Source organism: Macrosteles quadrilineatus, unplaced genomic scaffold, assembly GCF_028750875.1.
Source record: "Macrosteles quadrilineatus isolate MER2022 unplaced genomic scaffold, UCM_ALF_1.0 Scaffold_2__2_contigs__length_208266976, whole genome shotgun sequence".
Taxonomy (NCBI): domain Eukaryota; kingdom Metazoa; phylum Arthropoda; class Insecta; order Hemiptera; family Cicadellidae; genus Macrosteles; species Macrosteles quadrilineatus.
In genome coordinates this window covers 151,023,073-151,047,157 of record NW_026542595.1, presented here as the reverse complement: position 1 = coordinate 151,047,157, position 24,085 = coordinate 151,023,073, and the positions used below count along the sequence as shown (strand labels likewise).

Here is a 24,085-nt window from a genome sequence, read left to right as displayed (position 1 = left end):
TGCAAAACAGATATAAGCTCTCGAGATGGGGAACACTATGTAAATGTACACGGGATGAAAGAAGCAGCAGGTGGCCATTAGGCAAATTTGTCGAGATCTTTTCAGGTGGGCTTTGCATGAATAATAAGTATAATGCATCTGAGTCACTTCCACTGTCAAAAGTGTCAATCTAAAGCCTGGTCGAAGTGATTTTTAGAGTAAAAATACAATCTGAATAATCCTCCCTACTAATGTTAAGTAGGTCAAATACATGTAACATGGTAATATGTATATGCACTAATCCTGTTGAATTTATAACAGTAGTAGCTACATGTGAATAAAGTTATTGAAAGTAACTTAACGAAAAGTCGAAAAGTATTATGAAAATGTACTCAAGTTCAGATATCAATTTTCATAGCTATGGCAGAGAGAGAGAGGGGGGGGGCAGGTGGTCTAAGTGCTCTCCAATTTATATTAAACTGTCCAAAGTGAATTTCGGTAAGTTTTCTCTCCACTCGGATAAAAAACTTTGGCGTAACAGATAAAAGCAAAGTTCACATTGTTTCTTTCAACAAATCTGAACACTTCATTAGATAGGTTCAAACAGTTTGTTATTTCTGGCCGTTTGACCAGCCACTGAACTGATGGTCAGTGGATTCATCTTTTGTCAAGTGTTAAATGAACTCTTGACAAATCCTAAATCAAGTCCTTTAGAATCCTTTTCAGAAGGAATGTCTTTGTTATGTCAAGTTGAAAATAGCGTTAAAATGTCAAGGGGCAGATTAAACTCACCTCATTTCACCATCCAATATCTGCATTTATAAGAAATCATGTTTTTACCTCGGTATTTAATATGCTAAGTATATTTTTTTAGTCATACGTCAATCATAATCCTGGATGACTCACATTCTGTTTTAAATAGTCAACTTGTTGCTTTTTTTCCTTTACTTTTCATGTTTTGGAAGGATAGAGGAATACTGCTGTTCTTATGACAGCTCCTTCCTAATAAAAACAAATAAAAATATGCATAGGCCTCAATTTTTTAATTCTTATTAAACTACGGTAAGTACCGTTGGCGAAAAATATTTTTTTAATAAGTTGATCTATGTTTGACAACCATACTTTGTTAAATATGTTCAATTTTTTTTACCGAAAAGGACACTTTATTCAATAAAACCAATACAAGTTATCATTGACAAATAATAGAGAAACCCCAAAATATTGATTCGCCACAAACTTGTCTCCAAGATAATACTTGTGGCGTCCCTAACTATGAGAACAAAGGCCCAAAGATAAAGCTGCCTCTAAACAAAAGTCTTACGGGGAGTTTAATTATTCAGAGTTGAGACAAAGGAATGGATGATGTACTTAATTTACAAGAGGAAGCTCCACACCTCCTACCAGTTCATTGTGTCTAGGACGCCAACTTGGTTCTTGCAACTTGGTATTGTTGGCCTCAACTTTCCCAACTACTGTTTCTCCTAGTCAGCTGGCAATCAAACTTTAATATGGTTCATCTAGAGATATTCTCAATAGAATATAGTTTTACAGATTGGCAAATATTTCTTGAGATAAGTGATGAGATAAGAGTTTTTAGCCCAGCATAGTCAATGTTTTTATTGGTAAGATCAACAAAATTACGTCTTTTACAGTCCGGGATGTTGATGATTCCAGAGAAAGTTCATGAATGGACAGGTTAGTCCAACCATTTGGACCAGTGGACTAACCAGTGGACAGGACTTAGGGATTTTGTTTGTTAAAATGAGATGAAGAAAATAAAGTTAAATTGTTTGAAATGCCAATGTCTAAGTATGCAAAAATATACTTCTAACAAAATTAACTTATCTGCTTGGAAGGTTATACATTTATTATTATATAATTATATTAGATCCTCATAAACAAATCCTAAATAGTGAACACATCTCCTATAGGCTATTCTGTAATTTTTTGAGGTTGTTCTTCATAATATGAAAAGTTAAGAGAAGCCAATTTCCTTGTTTCATGATACTAGTGACCACAAATAGTTTAAGGCATGGGGTGTTGAAAGATATTTTTTAAAGTTTTCATTACATATAGCCTAAACTAAAATAAATTGATCTAGAGTAATGAAAAAAGAAAGCGTAAAACAATACAGATTGGTGATGTTAAAAGCCTAGTTAGTAAATGTACGGCGTAAGTAAATGATTTAATATTACCTAAAGCTTCTAACTGTGAAAATAATGAGAGAAATATGCTGGATTATTTGTATAAGAGACAGTCTGCATTTTCTTTACAAATCAACTCAAGCGTAAAACGGTATCTGCAATGATTACAAACACTTGGCCTGAGACATCAATAAAGGTATTCAAATAAATCTTCAGGAATAAATAGAAATATCTCAGCCATCGCTTATTTCTCGTGAAATGTATTCATAGCCTGTGTATCTCAGATTAAAATACAGACAGGTTTATTTGTTATATATTTCATAATGCACTGTCTTTGATAGAGGTTTTTTCTACCAGAGGTTTCAAAATTTACCATAGAGGAAAACACACTAAAACCCTAAAAAATTAGGTTGGAATCTTTAAAACTTAACTAATCTTTTTCATTGTACATTTGTAAACACTTATCACAATGTACCTAATAAAAAAGTGAATGGAATACTCAATCCCGATATAAATAATTATTTATAGAAGTAGTAGTAAGTATAATATAAAAATAAAATAGGTATATTATACTAGCTATTACCCACAGTCTTTGCCCCGTTTGACTTTGTACACATTAATAAAACTATTGATTTTACGGGTTTTTATTTTTAACAATGGATTTACTTAACATTCTTCACCACTAACTCATATCATAACCTATCGTTATTGTACTCAGTAATTATTACCACATATGAAATAGGTGATGGAGGACGCAAAGGTGGTTTCTTCAGCTGAAGAAGTGAGGAGAGTTTGAGTGAGAAACAATTTTAAATCCCAAGAACTCTAACCGAAGCCACCCAATCCATGTAAACTTGAATCTAACCTCATGTTATGTTACCATGTCACATAGGAGTGGTAAGGTTCTCTATAACCTAGTTGAATAGGCAATAACACTTTTACAATACCTGAAACAAGTATGCGTCTCCAAAAGCAGTGCTCAAGCAGAAGATGTAGTCTCGCTTGGGATGCTCAGGGATTGGCTGCATGATGGCGCCATCTACGATGATGAGATGTTTGGGCGCTGCTTCCACAGATCGTCCTTCCCTGGAGTCGCAAGGGTAGAACAACAATGTCGTACCCTTGAGGCACACCCAGTATCCCTTCCAGCCGCGCTTGCGGGCCAACTCTATCTGGTGTTTCTTCCGCAGTAGCCACTTCTTGACGCTCAGAAACCTGCAACAGATACTTCAACTTCAACTTCATCCATTGGAGGAATGAGGAAATCACTATCTGGTGCAGAATGTTTGAAAAACATTATTATCATTATCATTTGGCCTATCAAATGAGATGGAGATGCCACTTAGGTGCGTATTTTAACCCAAGGATAAGTGTCGAATGGAGGTAGATGATCTTTCTAGATTTGTTCATGAAAAGAGTACTTTGCCTATTTTAAGATGGAACGTAAGAAGTCAAGTTTGGTGAAAGGTACTTTTTCTTTTAGGATTTGTTTGAAACTAGAGCATGTTCTTTTAGCTTGGAGGATAGAGGGAAGTTAATAGTAAATAGAGTGCTTAAGAACTTCGCAGACTTAAATAAGTGCCTTTAAAATTCTCAAGATCTACTTAAGTTTATTTAACAATGAGGTAGTTATATTTTCCGTGACAAGAGTTAACAAGGCATTGTTACACTTCTGTGCAAATAATAGTTTCTTATGCAAAACACCATAATGGTGGAACGATGCATTGTGCAATGTGACGTGACGTCAGAATCCTTTGTACAGGAAGACGAAGTGCTGGTCTGCTTCAACTTTTAACATTTACAACAAAAGGACATGAATTACACAAAAGTCATATTAAAATGCAATAAAAGCATACAGGGGTGTACAGTGCTTCATGACTTGTAACAGGATATTGGGGAGAAGTTTTATCCATAAGTTTTGAATAGAAATTTGTTTTATTGTACTGTATAGGTAGGTGGTTGTATTCCAAGGTATTTAAAATGCTAAATACAGTACTGGTAGATCTTAAGTTGCCTTTCATATTATCATTATCAAATTTCCCGCCGCAGCAAACCTGCAGAATAAGCGGATCTCCATTTGTCTGATTGCATTTTGACATAAATTACTTAACATTGGTATAAACCAGTTCTAAGGTATGCTGCTACTGGGAAGATAAGTTACTGAAATGTGTTATAAGTTAGCTAAGGATTAAAAAAACAATTTGTCAAATTTAATTACAATCATAAACATACTGTACAAACTATGTACCGTTCCTATTTTAGGGAGCGCATAACCAGCCCATTGTTATCTGGTGTAGGTCTACTGTAAAGCCTGGTTTTCCTAGGTGCAGAAGCGGAGAGCGGACTCTACTTAGTAATTTAATGTTACTGTTTTCCTAGAAGCGGAGTGGAACACCATGTTAATCTCCTCCGTTTTTCGCGCCTAGGAAACCCCAGCTTAACCATAGGCATAGCCTGGAATCCCCAACCATGTTAGGGGTGCTAACCTAAGCTTGTCGTATTATGCGTTACAATTAATTATAAACACTTCAATATCTATAAGTTTTGCTAAAAGACTGGTAGGCCTATCTATTTAATTAGGGATTACTGGAAGTCCGTTTTGTTTTCAGTATTCATTTTAACTTAGTCAAATGTTCAGATTGTTTCAAAAATGCAAATAAAGTTTAGTTTGTAGTTCTGTTTTCAATTGAAAGCAGGCTCATTTTTTCTCTGAATTAATCTAACTGAGCATTTTGTCATTCCTTAATTTAATTCACTACCTTAACGAATCGGCTGTGATACCACAATTAATTGTGAATCAGTAACGACTACAAACTGTAACCTTAACCATCACTGGTTATGATAGGCCATGCTATACTGTAGAATGTTCTGTTACCTATTTATGTCAACAAATATACATTTCAGAGTTTAGGGCAGGCTATAGCTTATTGACTCACCAGCTACATGCTATGCATTCTAAAAAGCGAACTCGGGGCCTAGCCCGGCTGAGTAGGCCTATATTTACGATACGTTCTACACTTCCTTGATAAACCCGCTACAGATCACGGACATAGGCCGATAATCCGTCTCAAAGACGCGAGGTAATATAAACTGATAACTTGAACTTAATTAAACTCATTGTCGTGGGAGCCATAACAAGCCCAGCAAGCCCAAGCCAAGCCCCAAGCGTCAGATGTCAGATCAGATGATTTTGTTGTCTGTGTCTGCCCTGCAGACGACGCGACAGCGACAGCCGACACCCGCCACCCACCGGGCTAACTTCAGCCACGGGGCCACGGCCACCTAGGCCTTGGCCTTCGAAGTGGCAACGTCACAAGTAGCGTTGTAAATGTTATTGCCGGCTTGCGGCTCTCGGCTCCACTAGGTTTTTTTTTGCATTTTCCACTGTTTATAGGCCTACTTGTATCAACACTTCTCTATTTATTTATTACTGGTTCACTAACTGCAGTGTGAGTGTCAACACTGACTAGTGACTGTCACAGTTTAGGTTGTGTTGTGACTGATTTGACTACTGAGGAGTACTGTACTGGACTGGCGCCGCGCGGTAGTTGGTAGTTGTGACTTGTGGGGATGGGGGTGGGACTGGGAGGGAGAGGAGGGGCACGTCAACCGTATGCCTGTATACTACTGCTGGCCTATGTGATATTCCCGTAATTTGCTGACGTCACCCAAATCGCAAACAAAAAATCAGCTGATGTATTGACATATAAGTATATATTTGTTTTGATTTGATTGTTATTGTTTTTATAATTTTTCTCAATGGTAAAATTGTGTTTGCAATCTGAGTGACGTCAGCATATGACGGGAATAGCATACCTATGTATTTTCCTTCCACCATGCAGGGCTCCCTGCGTCTGATAGTATAGTGAGTGCGCCCATGGTGGAAGTAAATGTGCGCCCGGTTCACACTGCTGCCTGCCTTTCCCTGACTACACGAGGTAGGCCTATAGCCTGAAGGTCGAGTATTTTCAATTTTGTTGTATTTATTTACTTTTGCAATAAGGGAAAATCACTTAACTACAAGTTGAAATCACCCATTCTATTTTTGAAATCCCGACTAATAAAACCCTATTTTTCCTAGTCCGGGCGGTGGTTCAGGGCGCCCCTCGGGCGCCCCCCAACCACCGGCGCCCCTGGGCATATGCCCAGTCTGCCCGTTTATAAAAGTGGGCCTGACTTCAGCCGTGGCCGTGGCCTTCGAAGTGGCAACGTCGCAAGTGGTGTTGTAACAGCGGTTTTGTTTGGAAGCAGCTAACTTAATGGTATCTGTGTATTTACGAAAGATTGGTTACTGGACTATGACAATATTGACTCCGCTAAAAAAGTACATATATAGATGTTTCATTCATATTGTTCGGTTTTCAATTCTGTAAGTTTTATTTTCTATATTTTAATAAATTCATGTTCATAAATTTGGAATGGGCACACGGGAGGGACTAAGGCTAAAGGTGTAGTGACGTCATATCTCTACCCAAGTAGCACAAATATGTATATAATACGTATAATTTACCTACCGGCATGGTATAGCTTTTGTATACAATCTGTATAGAAATGTATACAATACAGATTGTATCTGTAAATATGTCCCACCTAAATATGTATTATTTGCATATTGTATAAGGATCCAACTACAGATATGATACATATTATACATCTGTATATAATCTGTAAATTTTGATAGAAATTGATGCATACCTTAAATGTATAAAATACATATTTTATACATAGATGATACATATTTGATGCCATATTAATAAAAAGTGGCTCAAAATACAATTGTCATAAAAATCAATATATAAAATTATATACATTGATTTTTACTAACAGTTTTCTTTGAAGGCATTTGTTATGGGAGGTGAACTATGTGTCATGAGGGTTGGTGTGTTGTATGATGGTAAAACAATATTTTAAGTCTTCATTAGAAATATGTGTTTTGTGATTTGTCAGGTAAATACATAATTGATCTAGTTTAGGGACAACCTACTGCTGTTCAGTAGTTTCATCTGAAGCAGGCCCGTAGGACCTCGGGGTACGGATCACATCCGAGGCTCCTAAGGTGAACCAGATGGGCCCTAGTGAAAGTCTAGAAGGGGAAAGAGCACCTATTACAGTTACTACATCATTACAATACAGTATGCAAAATGTAATGTTATATTGTTGGTGTAGGCTAGCTATCACACACTAGCATATGAGAGAATTATGCAATTTTTGTAGTCTTCCTTAAAAATTGTAGCAGCCACAAAAAAACAAATGATTTTACCTTTAAAGAATATGTGTTTTAATGAAGTAGGGAAGATAAAGAATATGGCAACTACCTTAACAAATATTAGACCAAGACAGCTTTAAATTTTTTTAATTATCGTACATTGAAGATTATTTGAGAAAAACTTATTAAATTACCTTGTTGAGAATAGGTACCACTTAACAAGCATTTTGGATAGTGCATTTATTTGCACTAAAAAAGTAAATAATAATGTTAATTATTACATTAGTGTTTATATTACCAAGCATTATTCAGCTGATAATAATTAATAGTAATAACTAGCTTGAATGTTAAGAAGATTAAGTTGAAATAGTTTAGAAAAATAACTTATTATTAATAATAATAATACAGTATGATTATAACAACTGAAAGTGTAAAAAAAAATACTAACTCACTTCTCACAACTGATGAATAATTTCTAGTTTTTTTTTAACTGAATCTTATTCTTACATGAAAATGTTGTTTTTTTAGTTTCACATTTTCCCTGTTGTTTATTTAATGTGAGTAAACAAGAAGGCTAGGCTCAACAAATAATAATAGATTTTGAAGTAACTTTTTAGACCTATTCTAAATTGTGCACAAAAAATACTTGCACAATAAAAAAACAAAAAATAATTGCACAAAAATACAAAAAATGAGTAAAAATATTTGTTCAGATGTAATCACAAGTACCCTAATACATTCAAGTATAAAAGTTGTTTTTATAAAATTGTTTCTGTTGTTTATTAACACACTTTTTAAAGGAACATATTAATGAAACAATGAAGAAATGTCAAGAAAAAACTATTTAATTGATCATCTGCGGTAGGCCTAAATTTTTATTTTTGACATAAATCCTTGTTCCTGCTTGGCGTAACCATTCGCTGGTTTTTTTCTCAAACGTTGTGAGATCGAATGAGGACGGGTGTTGTTGACACCTGAAACAAAATTCACACTTGTGTCAATGTCTGTATTCCTGTGTATAAGGTAATATTAGGGTACGCACAAGATTCACGCTTAGAGCAACATATCTTTTGGTAATCAATCCTTTGTTTTCTTGATGGTAAAACTTAGATTAATTCATTTTTAACGTTTTCATTTTTAACATTTTTTTAACACGTTTAGTGCCGACTACATCAATTGATGTAGTCGCGACACGAGCGGCCTACATCAATTGATGTAGTTGCGCAACCCCCACTACATTAGTTCAGTATGCGCTCAGCCATTGCCGGGGAACGTTAAAATCGTTGCTAGCCCGTAGCTTAGAATGTAAGCTTTATTTTGGTGTAGGTTGGTACTAAAATTTCCCGTAAAATCCCGTCTGACAATGCTTTTGTACCGGTTTTGGGGATTTTCTCTCTTCAAGCCATATTACAAAGCCACTGACTACTGATCCAGGCAGTGCTGCTACCTTTGGGTGTTTTAGGGAACTACGTTCAATCTCGGGGTATCGTAGTACAATCGCCGCTGCTCTTTTATTTTTGGTCAGATTGAAATATTTGAATGCCAATTGCGTTTGCTGTTGGTACGGCACCGCGCCGGGGCTTCGCCGCCATTGGCGAGCGCCTGTTGGAATGCCTGCCGCACTGAATTAAGCAAAATCGTTTCTTTTTGAGCTAAACTAACAAGTTGCAATCAAGAAATCAAAGGATTGAAGAGGTTTAAAGAGTACAGTGCAGAAAAAAAGGATAGGTACGGTACATTCTACAGACAAAAAATGTGTGTAACATCATAAATTAATATCATATAGCCTATGATAATTAATTATAAGATGATAAATTAATATAATTAAAATCCATTGATCTAGCCCCTGAACCTTTTTATTGACTAATAATTGTTACGTAACTTTACGCCATACTGCTAAAAATGTATGTAAAGAATAACAAGATGTTTCGCCAGAATGGCATTTTCAAGTGGGGGTATGAAGTAAATGTAGGCTACTGTATGACGTATATGTACATACCAATTATTAGTTAAATAATAAAACTTATGATGGTAAAAACAGGGTTAAAAAATAAATTACTTACTTTGGTTGAGTTGACTTTATAGAAAAATAAATAAATGTCAAATATAGGCCTATCATTGAAAGAATAAATAAAAGTAACATTATAAACCAAATGTTAAAAACTTACGGCAAATCAACTGCACCAGTGCAGAGTTCTGCAGACTCCACTTCTTTCCTCCTCTTCCTTCCCAACTAAATTCTCTCGCAAGCTCATTTTTGAATAGTCTTACAAGGATCCGTCTTGTTGAGTCCTCAACACTGGCCCTGCCAACCGTGCGAAGATAACTGACCTGAAACACATTATAAAAATGCTTAACTCTTCAACCTCTATTACTATTATATTAGTTTAACAAGTCTGGTGTTTTATAAAAAGCTTTTTTGTTTAAAGGTACGGTATGTTATTATTTTCAACAAGGATGGCAGAAAAGTTTAAGTTTACAAATCTGTTTGTAAGAAGCTTAGATTATAGGACCTTCATTTATAATAAACTAGTGTAAGTTAGGCCTAGCCTACATGTTGCTCAAAATCGGGCAAATGCAAAGAAGTAAAGTAGTGTATTTGGGCCCAGCATTTAGAAAAAGAAACGTTCGAGATTCCATACATTATTTAGCACAACAAAATCAACAGTGGCGTAACAAATCTTTACGGGCCCCCCTGTAAACTTATTTTTTGGGCCCCCCTCTTATGAGTTATTTTTAGACCACCGATTCAACATAGTGAATCGCCCTCCCCCTCCCCCCAGAGCTATTTTAGGACCACCGATACAATGATCAAACAGATTAATCATAAAAAGAGTGGTACCCTAAACAAATTAGTGGGTCTCTCTGCCCACCGCTCCCCCCCCCCCAGCTCCCGGGCACCCCGCATTGCGGGCCCTTCTGTTACGCCACTGAAAATCAACGGGCAAATTATATTTTATACACAGTTGACTGTGAGTTCAATTCTTAAGTTTTTCCCTTAGCAGGTTCAGTCCCAGCCGTCACACTCCTCTGTATTTTTAGGTTAAGTTATATCTACACTCGGGGGTAAGTTCAGGCCCGCGGTCAGTTATGTGATACGCTACCTATGGGGCCAAGTCATAGTTGCGCTCATAGCCCCCCCCCCACCCTGCCGACATTGATTTGAATTATAAAATGAATATAGACATTTTATGAGTTGCTCGCGCATCTGCAATATAGGCCTAACAAATATAAGAAGACTCATTGTGTTTACTTTTGATTGTTAATTGAATTACCCGCTTAGTAACTAAAAACGTAAACCATCAATTAAAGTTTAACTGTTACTTACATACCGTACACACTTATAATTCCAATGGTGCGTTCTTAAAAGTAAAATTGGTTTAGTTGTAAAAAAGTGTGAATTAAAACATAGTTTTAATTTATATAAGTTATAATTGCAAACATTTAAAACTCCAAAAAGTCAATACCGTAAAATGGCTTAATAAACCACAGTACCTTTTAATATTTTACATTAAAAAAAAACTTTTCTACCCTCCCTGTTGCAGCAAACCTAAGTTTACCGGTAGCTAAACCTAACCTAACCATAACCTACTGATCGCAAATGCGGCACCTTAAGTTATTTGTTGGACATTTCCTTTCGATAGTTTTGAAGGACGTAGGCCTCATTATAAAGCTGCAGCCTTCTGGGGTTACAGTTCCGCAGAGAACCTGCGATCTTATTAAGTTATCAGATCAATAACGATTTATCAATATTTTTATAAATATTAAGTAACATAGGCCTAGCCTAGGCCTAAGTTTAGGCCTAGTTAGGTCTAACTTTAATATTGCATTGACTTTAATTTTCCCAGTTAGCTTATACATTAAGTTATAGGCCTAAGAGGCTAACTTTATGTTTTCTTTTGTTGCTTTTTCATTAAATAGGTTAGGCTATATTTTGCTATAGTAAGTTACCGTCTCAGGCTATATTTTGTTTGTGGTTAAATATGCTCATAGGCTAGTTAATATCGATAGAAACGTAGGCAAAACAAATCATAGGTCAATTTGATGTTTACATTGGGAAGAAGAATAAACATTTAATTTAACTTACCAAAGATATTTATTATTAAGTCATCCATCTGTTCACAGATCACAGGTTCTCTTCGGAACTGTAAGTTAAGTTACCCCCTTCTGGTCTTAAAATATTCATCTGCCTACAAGACTAGGCCTGAATTTTAACATAAACTTACCAATTAACATCATTTTTAGTCTTAACTGTAAGTTAGGCCTAGGCTAACTTATGACAGGTTCTAAGTAACTTAGGCATAAGTTTAGCTACGGTATTTGTTAAGTAGACCTAGGCCTAGCTTGTCTCCAAGCTAAATTAGTTCAGACCAAGGACATATTGCAATGAATTAGGTCTAGGTTATCTCCTGAAGTTGGCTTCCTTAGTTTTGTAAACTACAGCCTAATTTTTCCCTAAAAGAGCCTCCATCCGTAGAGTTTTTAAGGGGTTAGGAAGACTAACTTAATTTGTAACCTATTTCCACTTATAAAGTATTTAAATTAGATTACCACCATTCGAGTTATTAACAAAACATATGCTAAATCTCTTTTTTAATACCTTACAATAGGCCTAACGATAATAATTTGTGTAACTTACCTTAGTCCTTAACTCAAGTTAGTCGAATCGCCACTGAAGTTAAAAAGTCGAAGATGTAACGCAAATCTTAAAGAATATAATGTAAAAAGTAACTAATAGACCTAATTAATAAGTAAATAATAACAAAACAACGAATTCTTCACGTGTAACACTGAAAATCAGAAGTAGATGCTCTAGTAGAACAAAAGGGAATTTTGGATTACTTAACTTCTAAACACAGCCACAAGGACAACGTTTGTTGTGAGTTGTGAGACAAAGACATTAAGACAAACAATATGGCAATGGCGGATCGGATGCTGACCCGCTGACCCCCGCTGTTTTGCTCCCATAATGCATCAGCGAACATCGTCGAACCTATGAAAACGCAGAGACTCGGGTATCTCGCGCGGCAGAATATTTTGTTCATCATCTATGAATATTATAGTACAGTATGTGTTACAAATACATTTTACACAGGATGTTGAAAAAATGCAGGGAAATAAATACAACACACTACAATTTTTTTCGTATTTTTCTATTGATATAAAATACATATATTATCTGTATCATCAATACCTTTACTTATTTTACTGCATTCTCGAAAGTTAATTTATGCCCTCAAAACAACATTTAGGTGAAAATTTACACTTTGTTTCTTCATTTTACAGTATTTTATGCAAAATTTATTTTGGATGAAACCGTATTTTCATATTGGTATATAATATGCATATTATCTGTATCATTAATACAAATACGTTGGTTATACCTTAATCCCGAATATTTACGTATTATATACATTGCTTGCTACATGGGTAGTGCCTAATGTCTTCTCTTGAGGCGACACGATTAGGCCTACCGTAACGAAACGATGTGAATTCAGCGGCGTTCGTAGCATAGTTGGTAACGATTCGAATTGGTGTTCAGGAGGTCCCGGGTTCGAATCCCGTTGGCAGCACTAACTTTTTGTCAACAAATTTTTCATATCAGCAAGTTTGGTTGGTTAGGTTAGGTTATGACAGTTAAATTTTATAATACTAAATTTTAAAATTAATTTTATAATTAATTACAAATTATAAGTAATCATTAATTAGATTTTTATCTTATATAGTTGTTATATTATCAGCAAGTCTGGTTGGTTAGGTTATGTTATGACAGTTAAATTTTAAAAATTAAAAATTTATTTCATAATTTTAAAACAATATTTTATAATTAAAAAGTTAATTTTATAACTAAAAATAAAAAAAAAATATTTAAATTTTTTCAATTTAGCAGTTCTAGCGGCGAACGCTGACACTACAAGATATGTTAGCCTTAGTCCCTCCCGTGTGCCCCAACGCATAAATTTAAATCTATAAAGTGCGAATTAATGAGCTGATGTCACCTGTCTGCCATGTTATCTTATGGGACGTCTGTGACTAAACAACGCCACTTGCGACGTTGCCAATTCTACTTTACTACTCACTCAATGCAAATAAGGTTAATTTTATTTTATTCTTTTAAATTCACTTATGTTTTTTTCTTCCTTTAAATATTTGTGTACATATTCTGTAAATACTTTGTTGGAATAAAGAGATAATTCATTCATTCATTCATAATAAAGGCCGCGGCCTGTAGTTAAAGGGGGCTATGCTTCAGCACTAGCACTAGACTTGGCACCATCAATCTCTCAGTCAGCTTTTTCACGAATACAGTACCGGTACTTGAACTTCACACCAGACCATTTCCAAAATAGACCTACTGTAAATGACTATTATTAGTCAATGATATGTCGTAGGTAGGTAACATAGTATACAGAGCACATAGCAAGAGCTATGCAATCAGGTATATGAGAAACAGTACAAATAGAGACAAGATTAGACACCTATGATAACAGTAAACTAGGCCTAGCCTACTCAGTGACTGATAAGGCTCTACATGTTTATTCGTAGACACTGAAGGATTTTGATTATATTTCAAGAATACGCATTCTGGATTACATTTTATTTAAAAATATATGTTGAGATGATACATTTTACATTTTAAAGTAAACAATTGCACTCAATGGGTTTAATTTGCAAAAAATCTCGGTTTATATAAGTTAAAATATTGTATTTATAATATTGAAGAAATATGGCTTTTCACGAAGCGAGCTCCCCAACAAAGAGAGAGAGAGTATTTCTCACCTAAAAATAACATTTTCCCTTGATATAACTATCAGGTCACAGTGAGCTCGCTAAACTCTTGTGATTGGCAAGATTCAATCCCTGGTCGTTAGAATAGTCCAGCACTCAAACTACACCATCCATGCCTCTAGTACATTTAATTGGGTACTTATAGTAATGATAAATAAAAAAATTAAAGTTAATTTTTAATTGCTTATCTATTAAAGAAGAAATTCATAAACCCCATGCATCTAGGTTACGTTAAATCAGCTCAGCAGCTCAGCTAAATATTGAAGTCTATGGGCGCTTAGAGGGCTTATATGCATACTGGGCAATTTTGTATTAGGTCTAATTCAACAAACTTTAAATTTTTTTTGTCAAAACCCCACAATCCATACATAATTTTAAAGAGGACATCAAGATGAAAACATAATATGTTTAGGGTAATTATTTTTTTAATAACAAAAATATTCTCAAAAGGAAAAATAGTACGTTATGTCAGAGTTCATATAAAATTGACCACAATATTTTAATTAATTTCTTATGCAAACATAATAGATAAAATTAATCCTCATTACCGAATTAAATTCAAACATTTTAATTATTTTTTATATAGGCTAATTTATATATACGGTATATTATTATATATATTTATGTGGTAGGCATTTCAGAATAAAGTATTTAAAGTATTAAAGCATAATAACAAACCAAAAATATTTTTAAAAAATTAAAAGAGTTAAACATAAAAAAAATATTGATGCCCGATCTATACTCGGGCTTCGTTCACAACGGCATTGGTGGCACTCCGACCTATACTCGGGCATAAGGTTCAATGTGGTAATATAAAGATAATGGCATATAAATATTCCCTTTAACACATTTTATCACAATCACCTAACTGTAAACGAAGACCAAAAGTCATCAACATTGAATTACAATTACTAAAAGAAAATAAGACAGAAACTGTTAATCTATTGAGCTATACAGTTAGACGAATTTCCAAGAAAAAAGGAGAAACTTTTACAAAGTTTGCACCGATACCTTTTCTGCTGAGATTAACCTGTCCAATCCACCTTCCGCTCACGAGAAAAAGAACAAATGACAGTGTGTGAAGAAGGTGTAAGATAAATGTTATCATACTTCTTATCTTGACAGTTTAATTTTACAATCCGTCCCATTTCTTACAACATAGGCCTAGTTGAGGAAAGTTCTAATTTTAACTACTGTATAAAGGTTCCTTCACAACTCATTTTTACACTTGGCGAATAAATATTTTTTAAAGAGATTGCTGTAAATGTATTTTTAAATTATAAACAACCAGGTTATAAATGGCAAACAAATGTCCTTTGGAAGAATTTGAAATACATCTTTCACACGGAGGAATAAAAAAGGCATTTTGATACGCAGAACAGTATATAAGCTTATGTACTGCTCATGTGCTTACACACATATATTTGTAAAACACTATTTAAAACAATTTTAATTCTCTGTCCTTTTTAGAAAATGTGAGTCCATCTCGTCCTCTTAGTTTTTAATTTATTAGCGGTAGTACCACGACTTTAGGTTAAGCATTGACAAAAAGTATGTGTAGGATATATTGTTTATTTTACGTGTTTGGTTATTTTGTATTTTGCTGATTTACCAATATAAAAAATTCTAATTATAATGATACGTAACATTTAGTAACATAATTTACTTGCAATATCAAATTGAGACTTCAACCCATTCATTGTAAATAACATTGTCATAATTTGAGCTAATAAAGACCTACCACAAGCCGAAGAGAAGTTCTCACAACAAAATAAAACTCAAACCCGGGGAAACCGAGTAAGTTTTCTTATCAAGATCAACATACCAGTGAAGAGACGAGACTTTGAGTCAAACTTGGCTTCCTGTGAGAGAACCCGACACTGTGATTGTGTAAGTTTTCTAACAAGTCTGACTGGTAATGAGCTAGACAAACAACAACTGCTAATTGCTGATTTTACGTCGTACATCTGTCCCGCCATTTCTAAAACACTGCGAAGAAGCGGAGTTTTTGGCGGTAAACCAACGTAAACTAAACTATTCAGGATGGTTGTATACAAGAGGTTTGAAATATCATAAAATATTGGATCCTAATAAGAAGGTGATTCCAGTCTTGCACTCATACGATATTTATATCCCAACATTAAAAGTTTGTATTCACTCAAGTTTTGCACGGTTCATTATACTATAACAACAGTAAAATATTCACTAATATTATTCGGAGAAATTATAATTCATAGCTTGAAGATAACTGCAAGTATTTCAAAAATCTCACATATTATTCTGATAGGAGTATGCTACAAATGAAATGATTTAATTGATTTAGTTGTAATAGAATTGGAATTTGTTTAAGGAATATTACGGAAAGTAACATTAAGGAATATAATACAGTATTCACCTCACTTAAAAGGTCATTCAAATCAGATACACAGTATGTTGACATTACATTTTTATAACGTGTATACTTTATAAACCTGTGAAATAAAGCACATTTTTATACCAAAACGCATCATTTACAAACAACCTGCTATTGAGTCATACTCCGCCTATTTAAGTCTAGAATCATAATTCAATATGGTCAGTTTAAAAGCGTATGGATATTTTTGTTATGTCCCACCGTCACATTTTAGTACGCTATGTAAGCTCGGAACTGTTTTACACATAGAATCAAACTAGCCATTGACAGACAAGGTTTATGACACAACTAAAGTAATTGGTCATTGACAGGACTTGGACCAAGGGCGTTTGGACCCAACCCCCGCGTTCTACTACTACATCAGCTCTACCCCATATCAAGATATGGGATGAAATAAAATATTTAGCCTCATCAACATGGTTAACGCTCTTTAGTAATGACGATTTGTAGCAGTGAAAGGTTCAAGCCAATTGATGCTTAATAAAGTTTTTTATATAGAAAATAATCCAGGACCAGGCCCCTAAATATTTGATTAAAAATATCTCTGGCATTAACTTCAAGAATACCAAGTTATTAAAACTTAGAAATCAAGTGTATGATAGAAAATCTGTTTGCAGACAAGACGACATCGCTAAGGCAACTTGAAGATTGCATAGAGTTTTGAAGCCTTAGTTAAATGTTAAGTTGTTACAGTTTCTTGGTAAAGCCAGAGCTTCTACTTACATCTTGACTTAGGAAACATAAACAACAGCTGTCTTGCTCTACCTCAAACGCTAACTAACTAGACATACAGTTTTTTTTTTAAATAGATATCAGCCTATAAAAATTACCGCAACGATCTTACTGGAAGGAGTAGTCTAGTAGATACATTTATATTTAAGTTTAATTGGGTGATAGTAGTGTTCAACTTCACCCAATTTTGTGTGTATATCAAGTTATATGGGTGTTGACAAAAAATTATCAGGGCTACACATGTCATAGTTTTATCTCTATTTTCAATTAATAGTATATGAGGTTTTATTACCAAGAATTATTATTAAAAAGGTAATAAGCTACTGATATTTTAGAATTTCCAATATAAGGAAAGATATAAATTAACTTCCAAGCAACGGAGTCTGAATATAAATACAAGTCTTCAATTCAGTTCTTCAATTAATCGTTCCTCCTAACGACATTGATTCAAAGCAATTAAGAACTGTCTGAAAAGTAATAAAAACAATTATTGAAGCCGAATAAACCATTTAAATGTATTCTTCATCTTTATGCTTCGATTAACAACAATATAATTGGAATCCAGCCTACATCTTGAGATAAATACCAAGTAATCACTAAAAGTAAAACACTCTGTAATTCAATTTGTATGATTTTTGTAAAGAAATAAACTCATAAAATTTTGAATATTTTTATAGGCCTACATTGTAGTTTATATCTTTTATACAATACTAATCGTCTTGTAACGTTTACATTATTAGTATGAATATATCGGATAGTGTTTTAGGACGTATATTTTTTTTATATCACAGAGAATATACTGTCTGTGATTATATAGATAAATAGTTTTAACTTGTAAAATACCCCCGCCGCAGCAAACCTGCAGACTAAGCGAATTTCCATTTCCCTGAATGGATTTACACTAAAATGTCTCCTTAAAATTATCACATTTATTCCCTATTTAAATAGAATCAGTTTAAAACATACTTAGGTTTGCTGCAACAGGGAGGGTAAAAGTGTTTTTTATGTAAAATGTTAATAGTTAGTAAGAAATAAAAACATTATCCAAATTTGGGCAAAATATGTTTATAAACAAGCAAACTACAACAGTTTACTTATTCTCCATAAGAATAACATGGGAATTTTAAATTTACAATTTTTTGGAATTTTCTCCGTAACCATTAGGCGCATTATAACGCTTCAATATACTAAATTATTTGTTTTTTTAAGCTCTACAAAATAGTTTCGAAAGAAATTGCAAAATTTTATGTTTTTTGGGTCAAAAATGGGAAAAACCCATTTTTACCCCATAACAGCCCCCATAAACCCCCGTTCCCATGGTCCGATCATGCTGGTTCGCGAACTCGTTCGAATAAACGTAGGTTTACACGTTTGTACCAAATTTCATCAAAATCGGATCATTTTTGCTCGAGTTATCGCGCTAACGGACATATATATATATATATATAAATATATATATATATATATATATATATATATATATATATATATATATATATATAAATATATATATATATGAATTTGAACGCATGGTGTTTTTGACCTCTAGGGACCTCAAAACGAAAAAAAAAATCGGTCCCGGGTCCAGGTCTTACCGTGAGTACTACGGTAATAGCTTATTCCCTATATGGGAAATTCGCTAAAATTCAATCAATAAGTTATTTATTCTAAATGTTAACGGTAACTCCTTTTAGTGAGTCCCTGAAAAATAAGTACGAAAAATGTAAATAAAATTAGTTCATCCAGAGTGCTGAACAAGGGTCAATCAATAATTCACTTCTAAGTAGAATCACAGAAAACTTACTGCTATGTTTTCTGTGGTAGAATACAGCCAAAAACACACTGAAAATTTCCTTTTACCACACACGGTTGAAACGAGGAAACGTTATTTAATGTGGCAGAGTCAAATTTGTTTCACCGTACAAAGGAATGTTTCCATTACTCCAGCCGCTTTTGAGATTAGCATACAAATAAGGGAAAGTAAGAAGGAAAGGTATTTCACTACAATAACAATGTTCTAAATCCTTTGACACTTGGGACTTATTGTAGATTTGCATGAAAATGTATACTGTATACGGCTGAATATCTTTGGCGATTTACATTTAGTCAAGAAATGTTGTTAGTTTTACAACTCATATTAAAATATGAAAACTGATATGTAATTAGAATATGATATCATTGATCTCTTTATAATTATGTAACAAGTTAACAGCGTTAATTAAATTGAGTGCCGAGCTTGCGTTAGACTCGTAATTATCATAACACAATGTATTCAGTTTCATTGTTGATTCGCTCTGCATTAATGGAATTATGTACTAAACCTTAGTACAGTATCAACAGAGTATGCAAACATTTATACATAATAAGGATTAACTTGTATGCCTTTACTTCAACGCTCGCACCTTTCGTGACAGGTTTTAAAATTGAGAGAAAAAAAAACTTTAACTTTAAATACCAAATAATAAATTTTACCTACGACTGTTTTTTAAGTAGCCGTTTCAGTTCAGTTCTTAGAAAAAACAGTTTAGTCTACATGTTAATTAACAGGTCATGTGTTATATTCATACATGTTTGGTACAGTACTGTTGTGGAGCAATCTCCTTTCTCTTGGCGACTGAGCGTTGCTCTGACTTATTATTATTCTACAAGACGACTAGGCTATACTGCGGATACGCGTGACCCTAGGCTGGACGTCGCTGGGCGGAGGCGTGAGATCGGAGATTAGACACGGTCACATTGTTATGCAGGAACCCCCCATCATCCCCAAGCATCAGTAGTAGCCCATCTGTTGGCCAGAATGCACGCTTTGCGGCTGTGTGTACTGCCGAACGTCTCATTTGAAGTGGAACGAGTAGACCGATATTTCCAGGTAATTATCACAAAGAGCGCGTGTTTGGTGTGTGTGTGTGTGTGTCTGGTTATAATCTATAAGTTTTTAGCATATTCATGTTTTTCAGCACTACAGACTATTTCCCCTGCCGTCGACTCAAAGTCCAGAGGAGGCATGGTGCCAGATAAACACCCTTCATCTGGACCTGGCCGACCTCACATGGGTCATCAACAACATCGCTATGGAGAGCCAGGCAAACCGGTATATGGTGGCCCACGGGACACTTCAGCTAATGGTATCCTCACTATTTTCAATAGTGGTGGGCATCACCCGTTGGATTCAGGAACAACAACAACAGTCCAGCCCCGGTCATGCTCCAGAGCCGTCAAGGGAGATCCGATGCGCTTTAGTTTGACATCCCTCCCTAATATTTGCCTACAACCCTGTGCGCACACCTGTTGCACAGATTGTGCCAACAGACTGGTTAACTGCCCAATATGTTGGGTACCGATCTTAGGGAGGTTAACCATATATTTCGACTAGAACTTTCTCAGCCTGTATTTAAAATAAGGGAGGGGGGTATTATGTGTTATGCTAACGTATCTACCAGCTAGCCTAGCTATTAATTTCTGGATTGGCGTTCAGCATCATATAATACCCTAACCTGGGGGTGTCCTTCAGACACTCGGACAGTCCCAAACCCTGTCCTGCAGGCTGTGGGGAACTTTCGTTTTGTTTCAGATGACCAGTAGCAGAAGACAGCACAACCATCCAGCATAATGAAGGTGTTGCACCATGGTGGCAAAAATCAGAACTATACACACTACCGCCCCCCGTGTATTATGATGTATAGTATCGTACGTCACTCGCCCGGTAAGCTTTAGCGTACTAGCACGAAAATCCCACTTACCACTTACCGGGCTAGTAACGTGATATACTATAACCACACTCGTAGAAGTTTTAAGGCCCCATACTCGTGTCGTTAACACTATCTTTACACAGTCGTTGCGTAAACCACTATTACAGTACAATAATGAGGTAAAATAAGGGTTAAAATATTTCCTACCACCATAATTAGCTTATAAACACAGAGCACAAATCCAATTGAAGGTTAAAGCAAAATTGATAGTTAAAATTGATTGTCTTAAAGCTCACATGGAAATCACCCAGTTGCGAGTAATTAACTTATTAAAGTGTTTTTCAACAATTATCATTAAATGTGGCAATATACTTCCTTGAATTAGTATGAAACTAATAATTGCTTTCTTAACAGTTTAAGCAAATAATAATTTCTCGGCATTTTACACATTTGTGTTGTGATTCAACGAAGTTACATTGAAAACTCTTTTAAAATATATACGGTATAAAAAAGTATATTCTAAAAGAAGAGTACGTCTCATAAGTGCATTTAGCTTACTTGTAATTTACTATTTTATGTCTTCAATCAACTTCAAAATTCTTCAATCGTATGCAATACATTAAAAATACCAATAGAGCAGTCTATCAACATATACCAAGAAAATACACGTAATACTATCGACATCATTAATACGGATTCAAATAAGCTGTATATTCAGAAGGTATTTCGAATCAATCATAACATCTATTAAAGGCGTCTCAACGGTATTCGAGGAATGGAATTGAGTGTTGTATATTCTAATAAAACGTTATTGGTTTTGTGAGAAGATCAAGTCGTAGCAAATCACCTTCATTTATTAAATACTTGATTTAAATTTCATGTAACTCATTTCTGTTGAGCAAACTGTTAATGTATTAGGTTTATAATTCAAATATTCTACTACTAAATCTGCACATACAAAAACGAGCACAGCGTATAAATTTAAAATTTGTGTTTCAATAAAAAGCCGAATTATGCCTGAAAATTTTGTAACTACTCCTAACCCACGAAAGTAGCATGCTGAGCGAATTTCCACCAGCATAGTTATCTGAAGCTTTTATCCAAACGACACTTTAAAGGAATAGAAGGGAATATTACAGTTAACTCCTATGCTTGATTAATTCAATATTACCCAAAGTTCAACCTAAGTTCAATGAGCCATACTTATTTATATTTCCTTGTTGACAACAACTTTCGAACAAAAAGTACATTTTTTGTACACTTTGGGACTAAAATGTAACTTTTGGATTCCTCAAATGTTCTCTGTTAATGGATATTACTGAAACAAATCTCACTTAATAATAGAAGTTAATAACATTTACGGTACGTTACAAGCTCAATTAAAATCTAACTCAACACAAGTGCATAACTCAGCTGTGCTTTCCATGGTTACAATACTAAATATTGACAGTGGGTTACTGGGTTGGCTTACAATTAAACATCCAAGGCTTTTGTACCCATTATATTTTTTTAGCACATTCTAACACTTAAAATTTGAGTAAATTACCGATATCTAATAAAAGAGTTTGTGTAATTTAAGACCTTAAGATAAACACGTTATTCATCTAGAACATGCTTTCGGGATTGTGCTATGTAATTTTATAAACACATTCCAAAGAAATTTGTTCGCCATGTATAGATTCGTCGATCACAATGTAAAAAATATATTGCCTCCCCAGAATCCTGGATTGAAAATTCCCTCTCATGAAATATAAATCTCAACCTATTTGTAAGGAAATTACGTATGGCTCAGTGTAAGATGTAAAGTCTGTATCGAAGTTTTGCTTTCAAAACTATACGATTTATTTTATAGTACTGTATAGTCAAATATATATCCGACGATTCAAAAAATAATTGAAATAAGGAGAAAAGAAGTAATTACTACCTAGTCTATATTGGTGTAAACCAACTAATTTTGTGAACCATAGTGGTACAATGTTTGTAGAATATACTGTCAAGATCCTTAGGAAAGCACTTTACTTAGAAAATGAATAATAGATTTTCTCCTGATTGAATCATAATTTTTCACAAATAAATTGTTTTCCAAGAAAGAAAGCATGGCAATAATTTTCAACATGACAGGTAATATTTAACACTGTAAGACGTTGATGCAAGTAATAAATATACCAAAAGAGATTATTACTTGCTCAGAGCTTTATCTGATGATGTTAAGTTAAATTAATAAATGTAGCAGACATTTTCTCAATCCGAACTAGTGACCCGTAGATTTTTTAAAAAATACTGAAGATTAAAACTACCCTTCATTCGTAGCATTTCATTACATATTTAATATTTCGCCCTAAAACCTAACACTAAAAATACCTTATGTTTTGTATGGTTAATAAATAATTGAGTTTAAATGGTAAGGAGTATCCGTCTCATCAATATTTTTTGCTGTACGTCTGGCACGAATAAAACACACTTCATAAGCTATACAAATTTTGCAAAACATAAACACTTTTTAAACATACCAGCAATTGATCACACGTAGGCTGTTTGAGTTGAGAGCAAAATGAACTTGGTGTTGTTGAGCAAACATAATCATAAAAAGCAGATGAAAGGTTCTTCGAGGCAAGGGTACAACAATGTTTTAACACAAATTACACTATTTTGTAATCGGTAAATAATCGAGATATTATTTTAATATCAACTGAAATAGTCTTTTTGTACATTTAATGTGAAAAGTTCCTCAAGACCATAAAAGTCAGGATATCAGAATGCTATCACAATGTTAGTAAGAAGATAGATGAGAGTTTAACAGCCGTTTTTCATACAAACCACTTCTCCCAATGGTTTAAATATCTCTGCATCATTAATCTTAGTCAGTTCTCACATCCATAGACTCAGAGTAAAATGTAAGAACATGCAAAACTTCTTCGTTCAAGTTGATGAGTTCGGGAAAGTTGAACAACATTTTTGTAAACGATAGTTTATAAATATTTTTTTTACAGTTCAAATTAATGGTAAACGTAACAATCATGCCTCAGAAGTTATCAGATGACTTTCTAAGACTATCGGTATTTTAATAAACATAGGCCTACTATGACGTTTAAATCTACTCAACAAGGAGTATACGTGACATAAAAATAAGTAT

General features: G+C 34.3%; 1 protein-coding gene across 7 annotated transcripts in view; it reads right to left on the bottom strand.

The window, feature by feature from the left end:
* Window positions 1-24,085, bottom strand: part of LOC128985820 (protein still life, isoforms C/SIF type 2) — a 587,264-nt gene that overhangs the window by 39,962 nt on the left and 523,217 nt on the right. For all 7 annotated transcript variants that reach the window (XR_008490076.1, XM_054405731.1, XM_054405729.1 and 4 more), the window contains one exon: window positions 3,071-3,338. Coding sequence is in view for 6 of the 7 variants with exons in the window: in XM_054405731.1 (XP_054261706.1) it covers window positions 3,071-3,338 (268 nt within the window). In the remaining variant the exon portion in view is untranslated. The remainder of the gene's footprint in view (window positions 1-3,070; window positions 3,339-24,085) is intronic.